Genomic DNA, 13,306 nt, shown 5'->3' with positions numbered 1-13,306 from the left:
CACCTATAATAGATCCATGGGTCGCACCTATAATAGATCCATGGGTCGCACCTGTAATAGATCCATGTGTCGCACCTGTAATAGATCCATGTGTCGCACCTATAATAGATCCATGTGTCGCACCTATAATAGATCCATGTGTCGCACCTGTAATAGATCCATGTGTCGCACCTGTAATAGATCCATGTGTCGCACCTATAATAGATCCATGTGTCGCACCTATAATAGATCCATGTGTCGCACCTATAATAGATCCATGTGTCGCACCTGTAACAGATCCATGTGTCGCACCTATAATAGATCCATAATAGATCCATGTGTTGCACCTATAATAGATCCATGTGTCGCACCTGTAATAGATCCATGTGTCGCACCTATAATAGATCCATAATAGATCCATGTGTCGCACCTATAATAGATCCATGTGTCGCACCTGTAATAGATCCATGTGTCGCACCTGTAATAGATCCATGATTCGCACCTATAATAGATCCATGTGTCGCACCTATAATAGATCCATAATAGATCCATGTGTCGCACCTATAATAGATCCATGAGTCGCACCTATAATAGATCCATGAGTTGCACCTGTAATAGCTCCATGTGTCGCACCTGTAATAGATCCATAATAGATCCATGTGTCGCACCTATAATAGATCCATGAGTCGCACCTATAATAGATCCATGAGTCGCACCTGTAATAGATCCATGAGTCGCACCTGTAATAGATCCATGAGTCGCACCTGTAATAGATCCATGAGTCGCACCTGTAATAGATCCATGTGTCGCACCTGTAATAGATCCATGTGTCGCACCTATGGATCTATTACAGGTGCGACACTGATCTATTACAGGTGCGACACATGGATCTATTACAGGTGCGACACATGGATCTATTATAGGTGCGGCTCATGGATCTATTACAGGTGCGACCCATGGATCTATTATGGATCTATTTTAGGTGCGACACATGGATCTATTACAGGTGCGACACATGGATCTATTATAGGTGCGACACATGGATCTATTACAGGTGCGACACATGGATCTATTACAGGTGCGACACATGGATCTATTATAGGTGCGACACATGGATCTATTACAGGTACGACACATGGATCTATTACAGGTGTGACACATGGATCTATTACAGGTGCGACACATGGATCTATTACAGGTGCGACACATGGATCTATTACAGGTGCGACACATGGATCTATTACAGGTGCGACACATGGATCTATTACAGGTGCGACACATGGATCTATTACAGGTGCGACACATGGATCTATTATAGGTGCGACACATGGATCTATTATAGGTGCGACACATGGATCTATTATAGGTGCGACCCATGGATCTATTGTAGATCCAAAATAGATCCATGGGTCGCACCTATAATAGATCCATGTGTCGCACCTGTAATAGATCCATGTGTCGCACCTGTAATAGATCCATGTGTCGCACCTGTAATAGATCCATGTGTCGCACCTGTAATAGATCCATGTGTCGCACCTGTAATAGATCCATGTGTCGCACCTATAATAGATCCATGAGTCGCACCTATAATAGATCCATGTGTCGCACCTATAATAGATCCATGGGTCGCATCTTTAATAGATCCATGTGTCGCACCTGTAATAGATCCATGTGTCGCACCTATAATAGATCCATATGTCGCACCTGTAATAGATCCATGTGTCGCACCTGTAATAGATCCATGTGTCGCACCTGTAATAGATCCATGTGTCGCACCTGTAATAGATCCATGTGTCGCACCTGTAATAGATCCATGTGTCGCACCTATAATAGATCCATAATACATCCATGAGTCGCACCTATAATAGATCCATGTGTCGCACCTGTAATAGATCCATGTGTCGCACCTATAATAGATCCATAATAGATCCATGGGTCGCACCTATAATAGATCCATGTGTCGCACCTGTAATAGATCCATGTGTCGCACCTGTAATAGATCCATGTGTCGCACCTGTAATAGATCCATGTGTCGCACCTGTAATAGATCCATGAGTCGCACCTGTAATAGATCCATAATAGATCCATGGGTCGCACCTATAATAGATCCATAATAGATCCATGGGTCGCACCTATAATAGATCCATAATAGATCCATGGGTCGCACCTATAATAGATCCATAATAGATCCATGGGTCGCACCTGTAATAGATCCATGTGTCGCACCTGTAATAGATCCATGAGTCGCACCTGTAATAGATCCATGTGTCGCACCTGTAATAGATCCATGGGTCGCACCTATAATAGATCCATGTGTCGCACCTATAATAGATCCATGAGTCGCACCTGTAATAGATCCATGGGTCGCACCTGTAATAGATCCATGGGTCGCACCTGTAATAGATCCATGGGTCGCACCTGTAATAGATCCATGTGTCACACCTGTAATAGATCCATAATAGATCCATGGGTCGCACCTATAATAGATCCATGGGTCGCACCTATAATAGATCCATGTGTCGCACCTGTAATAGATCCATGGGTCGCACCTATAATAGATCCATAATAGATCCATGGGTCGCACCTATAATAGATCCATGGGTCGCACCTATAATAGATCCATGGGTCGCACCTGTAATAGATCCATGTGTCGCACCTGTAATAGATCCATGTGTCGCACCTATAATAGATCCATGTGTCGCACCTATAATAGATCCATGTGTCGCACCTGTAATAGATCCATGTGTCGCACCTGTAATAGATCCATGTGTCGCACCTATAATAGATCCATGTGTCGCACCTATAATAGATCCATGTGTCGCACCTATAATAGATCCATGTGTCGCACCTGTAACAGATCCATGTGTCGCACCTATAATAGATCCATAATAGATCCATGTGTTGCACCTATAATAGATCCATGTGTCGCACCTGTAATAGATCCATGTGTCGCACCTATAATAGATCCATAATAGATCCATGTGTCGCACCTATAATAGATCCATGTGTCGCACCTGTAATAGATCCATGTGTCGCACCTGTAATAGATCCATGATTCGCACCTATAATAGATCCATGTGTCGCACCTATAATAGATCCATAATAGATCCATGTGTCGCACCTATAATAGATCCATGAGTTGCACCTGTAATAGCTCCATGTGTCGCACCTGTAATAGATCCATAATAGATCCATGTGTCGCACCTATAATAGATCCATGAGTCGCACCTATAATAGATCCATGAGTCGCACCTGTAATAGATCCATGAGTCGCACCTGTAATAGATCCATGAGTCGCACCTGTAATAGATCCATGAGTCGCACCTGTAATAGATCCATGTGTCGCACCTGTAATAGATCCATAATAGATCCATGGGTCGCACCTATAATAGATCCATAATAGATCCATGGGTCGCACCTATACTAGATCCATGTGTCGCACCTGTAATAGATCCATGTGTCGCACCTGTAATAGATCCATGAGTCGCACCTGTAATAGATCCATGTGTCGCACCTGTAATAGATCCATGTGTCGCACCTGTAATAGATCCATGTGTCGCACCTGTAATAGATCCATGTGTCGCACCTGTAATAGATCCATGTGTCGCACCTGTAATAGATCCATGTGTCGCACCTGTAATAGATCCATGTGTCGCACCTATAATAGATCCATGAGTCGCACCTGTAATAGATCCATGGGTCGCACCTATAATAGATCCATGGGTCGCACCTATAATAGATCCATGTGTCGCACCTATAATAGATCCATGTGTCGCACCTATAATAGATCCATGGGTCGCACCTGTAATAGATCCATGTGTCGCACCTGTAATAGATCCATGGGTCGCACCTGTAATAGATCCATGTGTCGCACCTATAATAGATCCATGTGTCGCACCTATAATAGATCCATGTGTCGCACCTGTAATAGATCCATGGGTCGCACCTGTAATAGATCCATGTGTCGCACCTGTAATAGATCCATGTGTCGCACCTATAATAGATCCATGTGTCGCACTCGTGAGTTTCAAACACGCCGCTCTCTCTGTCGTGCTCCAGTTGCTTCAGGAAGAAGCTCCGAGAGGAACAAAAGCGCCACAAGTCGTTCCGTGCGCCACAGATTCACCTGTTTTTAATAAAATATGTAAATTAAACGAAGCATCGAAGCAATAAAATAATAATCAAAGCTTTTTTGTAATCAAATTATTCGATTAACTCGAATAATCGTTGCAGCCCTACAAAGAACAATAAAGACAGTATTAAAATGCAAGCCAGTGCAGACCGTTTACAAAAGCGATATAGCTGTAGTTTAGCTACTTATTGAAGTGCACGATGCAATAAGGCCAAGGATGCTCATCTCCAGTCCATCATTTATGCTAATGTCTGCTAGCCCAAGTTAGCTCCTTTGTAATAATGTCTATATATGTCTAAAACTGAGACATTGTTTTTCCGTTTCTTATAGAATCAGATGAAAAGCACAAAAAGAAGAAACAGAAACTGCAAACTAAGAAGAAAAGCAAGAAAAGTCAAGTAGAAAAAGAGGACAGGTCAGGCCACAGGGACAAAGGCAAGCAGAAGGACAAACAGCGGCGGACAAGAGATGAGCGGGACGAGAGAGACGAGGGGGGCGCGAGGAGAGACGGACGGGATGGGAGGGAAGACGAACAGGACGGGAGGGAGGCCGAGCGGGACGGGAGGAAAGACGAGCGGGACGGGAGGAGGGCCCAGGGGGAGGGCAGGAAAGACGAGCGGGACGGGAGGAGGGCCGAGGGGGACGGGAGGAGAGAAGGCCGGGAAGGGAGGAGGGACGAGCGGGAAGGGAGGAGGGACGAGCGGGACGGGAGGAGGGACGGGAGGGGGGCCGAGGAGGACGGGAGGCGAGACGAGGAGGACGGTAGGCGAGACGAGCGGGACGGGAGGAGGGACGAGCGGGGCGGGAGGGGGGACGAGCGGGACGGGAGAGAAAAACGGGACAAGAGAGGGGACGAGAGGAGAATGAGAGAGGAGCAAGACAACAGAAACGAGAGGGAAGAGCACAGAGCGAGGGAGGACAGAGCGAGGGAGGACAGAGCGAGGGAGGACAGAGCGAGGGAGGACAGAGCGAGGGAGGACAGAGCGAGGGAGGACAGAGCGAGGGAGGACAGAGCGAGGGAGGACAGAGCGAGGGAGGACAGAGAGCATGAGGACAGGAGATGGAGCAGACGAGAAGAAAGCGATGACGATGATGGGCCCAAGGGACAGAAGGACGAGCGCAGGAAAGCAGAAGACAGACATAAAGACAGGGGCATGGAGGACACCAGGGAGAGAGAGCGTAACAAGGAGAACAGGGACAGGAACAGAGACGACAGGAGACGCAGGAAGGACTAAAGACAGAAGACGGCGCTTTTTCTATTGTGGGAACTGTGGGGATTGATATATGTATAAACTATTAAAGTTGTTCAGATGTTTGGAATGGCTTTTTCTTTTTGTTGTAGATAAAAAAGTTGATTTCAGATTTTTATAATCATTTTATAATGAAATAAATCTATATTGGCTACAGCATTAGAATTTAAATCCTTTTAGTTAATATGGATGTTTCCTGCAGGTGCTGCTGCTCCTTTGACTCTTTTAGACCGCTGGAAAAATATAGTAAATCATTTATTTTTAAAAATGCTTAATTCTGTTAAATATTTTATTATTATTATTAATGTATTTATTTTTAAGTCAAACAATATTAGTTTTGATGATTCTAGTTTAGTTGAAGTGGGTGTTTTCTCTTCCCGTCCAATGACGTCCATTTGAACCTACGAAACACAGACCATAGAACAGGACCAGAGAAGGTCAAAGAGTAGAGCATGTCAAACAAACATCAAAGTAAATGCATTTATAGCATGTCTAGTCCAGTCCAACACTTTGTCAAATACTGGTAGGTACAATTTCAAGTTTAGGCTGAATGTTATTTTTTCGACTTTGTAAAAGTCTTTTATAATCAGGGTTCAGTTTGTGGCTTCTGTCCCGCTGCCAAAAGTATTTTCCAAACGTCTCCATTTATTGTGTTCATGGCAGGAACTTTGAGGCCCAACTGAGTTCCATCATTATGCAAATTATATTTTTGTCTGATTTTGCCGAATAATCAATATAAATGACAGTCATCGTTTTCAAGTCATGAACCTTTAGAATACAATTCATGTTATTGAACAAGGCTCCCAATGATCTCAGTATTTAAACATGCTCCACATTATTATGCACAGTAGAGTAGAAAAAGCTTCAACATGTCCAACAGTTTACATATGTGTTGGACATCTGTCTGAACACCACTTACTTTCAATTCCGGGGACAATTTTACAGACAGATTCATGGCTGTGCCATGGGCTCGCCCGTCTCTCCCATAGTGGCCAACCTGTTCATGGAGCACTTTGAGAAGAAGGCACTGGCCTCATTCTCAGGCATAGCTCCAAAACTGTGGCTCCGCTATGTCGATGATACTTTTGTAACAATTAAGAAACAAGAGCTGGAAGCCTTCTCTGATCACATCAATGCAGTGGACCCACATATCAGGTTTACAAAAGAAGACGCTAAGGAGAATCGCTTGGCCTTTCTTGATTGTTCCACGATCAGAGGAGAGGACGGGAAACTCCAAATAGAAGTATATAGGAAACCTACACACACGGACCAGTATCTGCTCTTTGGCTCCAACCACCCACTACAGCACAAGCTGGGTGTGATCAGAACCTTACAACACAGAGCTCAAGGTGTGCCCACCAGCTCAGAGGGCAAGAAGAAAGAGGAAAAACATGTCCGAAATGCCCTCTCAGCCTGTGGTCACCCCGCTTGGGCTCTCAACAGAGTGAAGAGAACCATGAAGCAGGACAAAAGGGAAACTGAACAGAGAAGGAAGGGTGTTTCTATCCCTTATGTGTCTGGCCTGTCGGAAAAACTGCAGAGAATTTTTAGACAACACGAAGTCCCTGTTTATTTTAAACCAGGAAACACTTTAAGACAAAAACTGGTTCACTCAAAGGACAAGTTGCCGACTCAAAAACAGAGCAATGTAGTTTATTCGATCCAATGCAGTGAAGAAAGCTGTAAAGAACGGTACATAGGTGAGACGAAACAGCCTCTACACAAGAGGCTTTATCAGCACAGAAGAAATACAAGTTCAGGACCTCAGAGCGCCGTGCATCTCCATCTTGAAGCCTCTAATCACTCGTTTGAAGACGGTGAGGTGAAGGTTTTAAGCAGGGAGAAAAGATGGTTTGAAAGAGGAGTCAAGGAAGCTATTTTTGTTAAAAAGAAAGACCTTCTTTAAACAGAAATGGAGGGTTAAGGTTTAATCTTCCTGTTATTTATAATGGAATACTGAACCCCTGGAAAGGTAGAGGACCAGGACCAGGACATTTAAATGCTAATCAGGTCCTCAGGGTGGTTGAGCCAGGGTCTCACAAAGAAACAGAGGACTCTAATAGCCCATTAAGATTCTGAATAGGCTCGGTAGATACAAGGGGGGAGTTTCTGTTGAAACAAACAACTCTTTCTACTTCAGGAAGGCTCCTCCCAATGGGCGGGTCTTACCACAGAACAGTATTAATATCGGAGTTCTCGACCTAAATTCTTTTATTGACAATGACTCTTGGATGAGAGTCAAACTGAGTCCAGATGACTACAACTGAAGCTTTTTCTACTATGAACACGCCTGGACGAATGAGGGACACACCCACATATTTCCAAGAATTTTGGGCCTATGCACAGTAGAGTTTCAAACCATGTTGTTTTAAAGAACTGAAAATGGTCATTTGTTAAATTAGAAGCATTAGCAGCTCATGTTTACTGAAATCAGAAGCTATTTCAATCCAAACGTCTCAACAGGTCAGTTACAGTTGAACATGGGAGCTCTTATTTAACAGGAGCTTCACAATTCTTTGATCCATTGAGAGTTTCAGCTTGAATTTCTCTGCAGGACGTCAGAAGAGAGATCCTCCCGCCCTCATAGATCCTCCCGCCCTCATAGATCCTCCCGCCCTCATAGATCCTCCCGCCCTCATAGATCCTCCCGCCCTCATAGATCCTCCCGCCCTCACACCATCACACCCCCCACACCCCCACACCCCCCACACCCCTCACACCCCTCACACCCCTCACACCCCTCACACCCCCCACACCCCTCACACCCCCCACACCCCTCACACCCCCCACACCCCCACACCCCCCACACCCCTCACACCCTCACACCCTCACACCCCCCACACCCCCCACACCCCTCACACCCCTCACACCCCCACACACCCTCACACCCCTCACACCCCCACACCCCCCACACCCTCACACCCCCCACACCCCCCTCACACCCTCACACCCCTCACACCCCTCACACCCCTCACCCGAGGGACACGGTCGAAAGCCTTCTCCAGATCCACAAAGCACATGTGGACTGGTTGGGCAAACTCCCATGAACCCTCGAGGACTCGATGGAGAGTCTAGAGCTGGTCCAGTGTTCCACGACAGGGACGAAAACCGCTCTTCTCCTCCTGAATCCGAGGTTCTATCGGTCAGATTCTCCTCTCCAGTGCCTTGGAATAGACCTTACCCGGGAGGCTGAGGAGTGTGATCCCTCTGTAGTTGGAACACATCCTCTGGTCCCCCTTCTTGAACAGAGGGACCACCACCCCGGTCTGCCAGTCCAGAGGCACGGTCCCCGACCGCCACGCGATGTTGCAGAGACATGTCAGCCAAGACAGTCCTACAACATCCAGAGACTTTAGGTACTCAGGGCGGATCTCATCCACCCCGGAGCCCTGCCACCGAGGAGTTTGCGAACAACCTCAGTGACTTCAGCTTGGGTGATGGGCGAGCAAGCGAGTCCCCGGTCTCCGCTTCCTCTTCAGAAGACGTGACTGAGGGATTAAGGAGATCCTCAAAGTATTCCTTCCACCGTCCGACGACATCCCCAGTCGAGGTCAGCAGGTCTCCATCCGCACCGTAAACAGTGTTGGTGAGACACTGCTTCCCCCTCCTGAGGCGCCGGACGATTTGCCAGAATTTCCTTGGGGCCGACCAATAGTCCTCCTCCATGGCTTCCCCAAACTCCTCCCAGGCCCGGGTTTTTGCCTCTGCGACAGCACAAGCTGCGGCCCGCCTGCAATGCCGATACCTGTCAATGACCTCAGGAAACCTACAAGCCAGAGTGGCCTGATAGGCCTCCTTCTTTAGTCTGACGGCATCCCTTACTTCCGGTGTCCACCACCGGGTTCGGGGGTTGCCGCCACGACAGGCCTTGCGACCACAGCTCCGAGCAGCCGCATCAACAATGGAGGAGGAGAACAAGGCCCACTCGGACTCAATGTCCCCAGCCTCCCCCGGGACATGGGAGAAGCTCTCCCGGAGGTGCGAGTTGAATACCCTACTGACAGAGGGCTCCACTAGACGTTCCCAACAGACCCTCACAATGCGCTTGGGTCTGCCAAGTCTGTCCGGCTTCCTCCTCCGCCAGCGGATCCAACTCACCACCAGGTGGTGATCGGTTGACAACTCTGCCCCTCTCTTCACCCGAGTGTCCAAGACACGCGGCCGGAGGTCTGATGACACGACAACAAAGTCGATCATTGACCTCGGGCCTAGGGTGTCCTGGTGCCATGTGCACTGATGGACACCCTTGTGCTTGAACATGGTGTTCGTTATGGACAATCCGTGGCTAGCACAGAAGTCCAATAACTGAACACCGCTCAGGTTCAGATCGGGGAAGCCGTTCTTCCCGATCACCCCTCTCCAGGTGTCACTGTCATTGCCCACGTGGGCGTTGAAGTCCCCCAGTAGAACAACGGAGTCCCCGGTCGGTGCACTGTCCTCCCAAGGACTCCAAGAAGGCCGGGTACTCTGCACTGCTGTTCGGCCGTAGGCCGACACAACAGTGAGAGACCTGTCCCCCACCCGAAGGCGAAGGGACGCGACCCTCTCGTCAACCGGGGTGAACTCCAACACGTGGCGGCTGAGCTGAGGGGCTATAAGCCCACACCAGCCCCGCCCACACCAGCCCCGCCTCTCCCCGCTGGCAACACCAGAGAAGTGGAGCGTCCAGCCCCTCTCGAGGAGATGGTTCCAGAGCCCAAACTGTGCGTGGAGGTGAGGCCGACTATATCTAGTCGATATTCCCCCCCAGCGAGGTGACATTCCATGTCCCCAGAGTTAGTCTCTGCGTCTGGAGATCAGGTCGTCGAGGCCCCTGCCGTCGACTGCCGCCCAGATCTCTCTGCACCGGCCCCTTATGGATCCTCCTGCGGATGGTGGGCCCACGGGAGGGCGGCCTCACGTCGCTCTTTCAGGCTGTGCCCCGTTGGGAAAGACCCAGCCACCAGGCGGTTGCCATCGAGCACCCATCCCAGGCCTGACTCCAGGATGGGGGCCCGGAGACTCTGATCCGGGCGACGTAAACAGCCTTGTTCTGGTAATCAGAAAGGGCCAGGGTCTGAACCAATCTTTGTCTGACCCGATACCTAGGACCTGTTTGCCTTGGGAGACCCGACCAGGGGCTCAAAGCCCGCGACAACATAGCTCCTGGGATCATTCGGGCGCTCAAACTCCTCCACCACGTTAAGGTGTCGGTTCAAGAAGAGGAGCTTTCACAATCACCCAAACAAATCAAACCGGACCAGCCAGGAAAATCAATCCTGATTCAAGTCAAAAGTCTCTCCTCGGCCTAGCACCAAAGTACATCTCAGACATGTTACTGCCATATGAACCACCTCAGACCTCAGGACTAAACATGGACCGACCTCCTGCTGGTGCCAGAGTCAGGACTAAACATGGACCGGCCTCCTGCTGGTGCCAGAGTCAGGACTAAACATGGACCGGCCTCCTGCTGGTGCCAGAGTCAGGACTAAACATGGAGCGGCCTCCTGCTGGTGCCAGAGTCAGGACTAAACATGGACCGGCCTCCTGCTGGTGCCAGAGTCAGGACTAAACATGAACCGGCCTCCTGCTGGTGCCAGAGTCAGGACTAAACATGGACCGGCCTCCTGCTGGTGCCAGAGTCAGGACTAAACATGGACCGGCCTCCTGCTGGTGCCAGAGTCAGGACTAAACATGGAGCGGCCTCCTGCTGGTGCCAGAGTCAGGACTAAACATGGAGCGGCCTCCTGCTGGTGCCAGAGTCAGGACTAAACATGGACCAGCCTCCTGCTGGTGCCAGTGTTCCAGTCTGGCTGTCCTTATGAATGAGAGAATTTTATATGTATTTACTCTTTTAAAAATGTATTTAAATGTGATTATGTATGTGCTTCAATTTTTTTGTATTGTGTATTTTGTGATTTTAATGCATGTTTTAATGTCTGTTTTAATGTCTGTAAAGTACATCATACGAAGAAATTATGCTTTACAAATAAATGTTGCGTGCTTAAATGTTCATTAATATGTTAAATGTTCATTAATATGCATCATTCTTCTATTCCTTAAATAGAAAGCAGAGTGTGCTTTGAGGGCCTCACTATCAGCTTTGAGGGCCTCACTATCAGCTCTGAGGGCCTCACTATCAGCTCTGAGGGCCACACTATCAGCTCTGAGGGCCTCACTATCAGCTCTGAGGGCCCCACTATCAGCTCTGAGGGCCTCACTATCAGCTCTGAGGGCCTCACTATCAGCTCTGAGGGCCTCACTATCAGCTCTGAGGGCCTCACTATCAGCTCTGAGGGCCACACTATCAGCTCTGAGGGCCACACTATCAGCTCTGAGGGCCACACTATCAGCTCTGAGGGCCACACTATCAGCTCTGAGGGCCACACTATCAGCTCTGAGGGCCTCACTATCAGCTCTGAGGGCCTCACTATCAGCTCTGAGGGCCGCACTATCAGCTCTGAGGGCCCCACTATCAGCTCTGAGGGCCACACTATCAGCTCTGAGGGCCACACTATCAGCTCTGAGGGCCCCACTATCAGCTCTGAGGGCCCCACTATCAGCTCTGAGGGCCCCACTATCAGCTCTGAGGGCCCCACTATCAGCTCTGAGGGCCCCACTATCAGCTCTGAGGGCCACACTATCAGCTCTGAGGGCCACACTATCAGCTCTGAGGGCCTCACTATCAGCTCTGAGGGCCACACTATCAGCTCTGAGGGCCCCACTATCAGGTGGCAACTGTTTAATAATCATTTCAGGAATGGACAGTTTAAAAAACAAAACATACAAAGATGCTATAACTATTTGAAGGTTTATTAAAAATGTGACTCTTTAAAACACATATTTGCTGCAGACATTTTGGCAGCAGAAAAGCTCTGTTTGTTTCATTAAAGCTTCAAATGTGACTGAACATTCCTCGTCCTCATAAAACATTGACACAATCAGGTTTGGTCACTTTAAAACATTTCCATAAAAGTCTCATCATAGTTTATAAAATTTTGCTGATGACGTCATACAGTACTCGGATACAAAATCTAAAAACAGACTTTTCGCATGAATAAGGCAGAAACACTGAGGCTAAGGAGGAAACATGGTGTAAAGGAAACTTCATTATAAAAAATATGAAACATTGAATTGTTCACAAACATAAAATAAAGTCCACATTTAATATTCTCATAAAAAATATTTCATACAAATGTTAATAAGATACAATTTGTATCAACCAGAACAATGTATCGTGGACACTTTGCCTCAAAGTAACGTGTGAATACAAATATTCTAACTGTTCACTTTATTGGATAATCGGCTCCAAGTGCCTCGTATCTTCTGCCGGAAACAATGTCGTGGAAAATGATAAAGATTCACAAAACGTATTTAAGAAAAAAGCAGGATTTAAGTTTTTTTAAGCAATAATCAATCATTTTGATCTTAAATTCCCCCTTTATATAAACATCCTCCAAACTCATGGTTCTAAAGGCTGTGATGGAGGTGCGTTTGGATCAGACCTGCGCCGATCCAATCTGTGTCGCTCCACGGAAGAGATTACGCTTCAACCCTATTGGTCTGCGCCAGGTTTTTGCTCCGCCCACAACGTGCCCAACGACATCAGTCTAAAGTGATACATCCAAATGTGCATTTCAGATTCACAATCATTGTAACAAAACAAAACCCTGTGTCTCACTCAAAACATTCACAAAATAAGACATGAATCAAACATAACTTCAGTTATAAATAATAGAATAGAATCTCTTTCACTGGATTGGTAGTTTTAATACTTCATTTAAAGGCGCTGTATCTGACTCTTAAAAACATCTCTCCTGTGATGGCGTGTCGGTTTGTCACGGGAAAGCTATTTGCATTCTTTCCTGCCTTAAAACTCTTTATGCAGACAGCACACAGCGATCTCATTTTCACTCTGCTTTTACAATATATCTGGGCCAAACAGATTTGACTTTATTACATGGGT

At 47.5% G+C, this 13,306-nt stretch overlaps 1 protein-coding gene across 1 annotated transcript in view; it reads left to right on the top strand.

Moving 5' to 3' along the window:
• Window positions 1-5,426, top strand: part of cwc22 (CWC22 spliceosome associated protein homolog) — a 40,054-nt gene extending 34,628 nt beyond the window's left edge. Inside the window, exons 20-21 of the mRNA XM_072444193.1 lie at window positions 4,442-4,526; window positions 4,902-5,426. Of these exons, the coding sequence (XP_072300294.1) occupies window positions 4,442-4,526; window positions 4,902-5,346 (530 nt within the window). The 3' untranslated portion in view covers window positions 5,347-5,426. The remainder of the gene's footprint in view (window positions 1-4,441; window positions 4,527-4,901) is intronic.
• Window positions 5,427-13,306: the final 7,880 nt, after the last annotated feature.

The sequence above is a fragment of the Eucyclogobius newberryi genome, unplaced genomic scaffold (assembly GCF_026437365.1).
Source record: "Eucyclogobius newberryi isolate DKJ021-1_F unplaced genomic scaffold, fEucNew1.0.hap1 SCAF_14, whole genome shotgun sequence".
NCBI classification, from domain to species: Eukaryota; Metazoa; Chordata; class Actinopteri; order Gobiiformes; family Gobiidae; genus Eucyclogobius; species Eucyclogobius newberryi.
The sequence above is the reverse complement of the archived record's forward strand: the minus strand, read 5'-3'. Positions and strand labels throughout refer to the sequence as shown.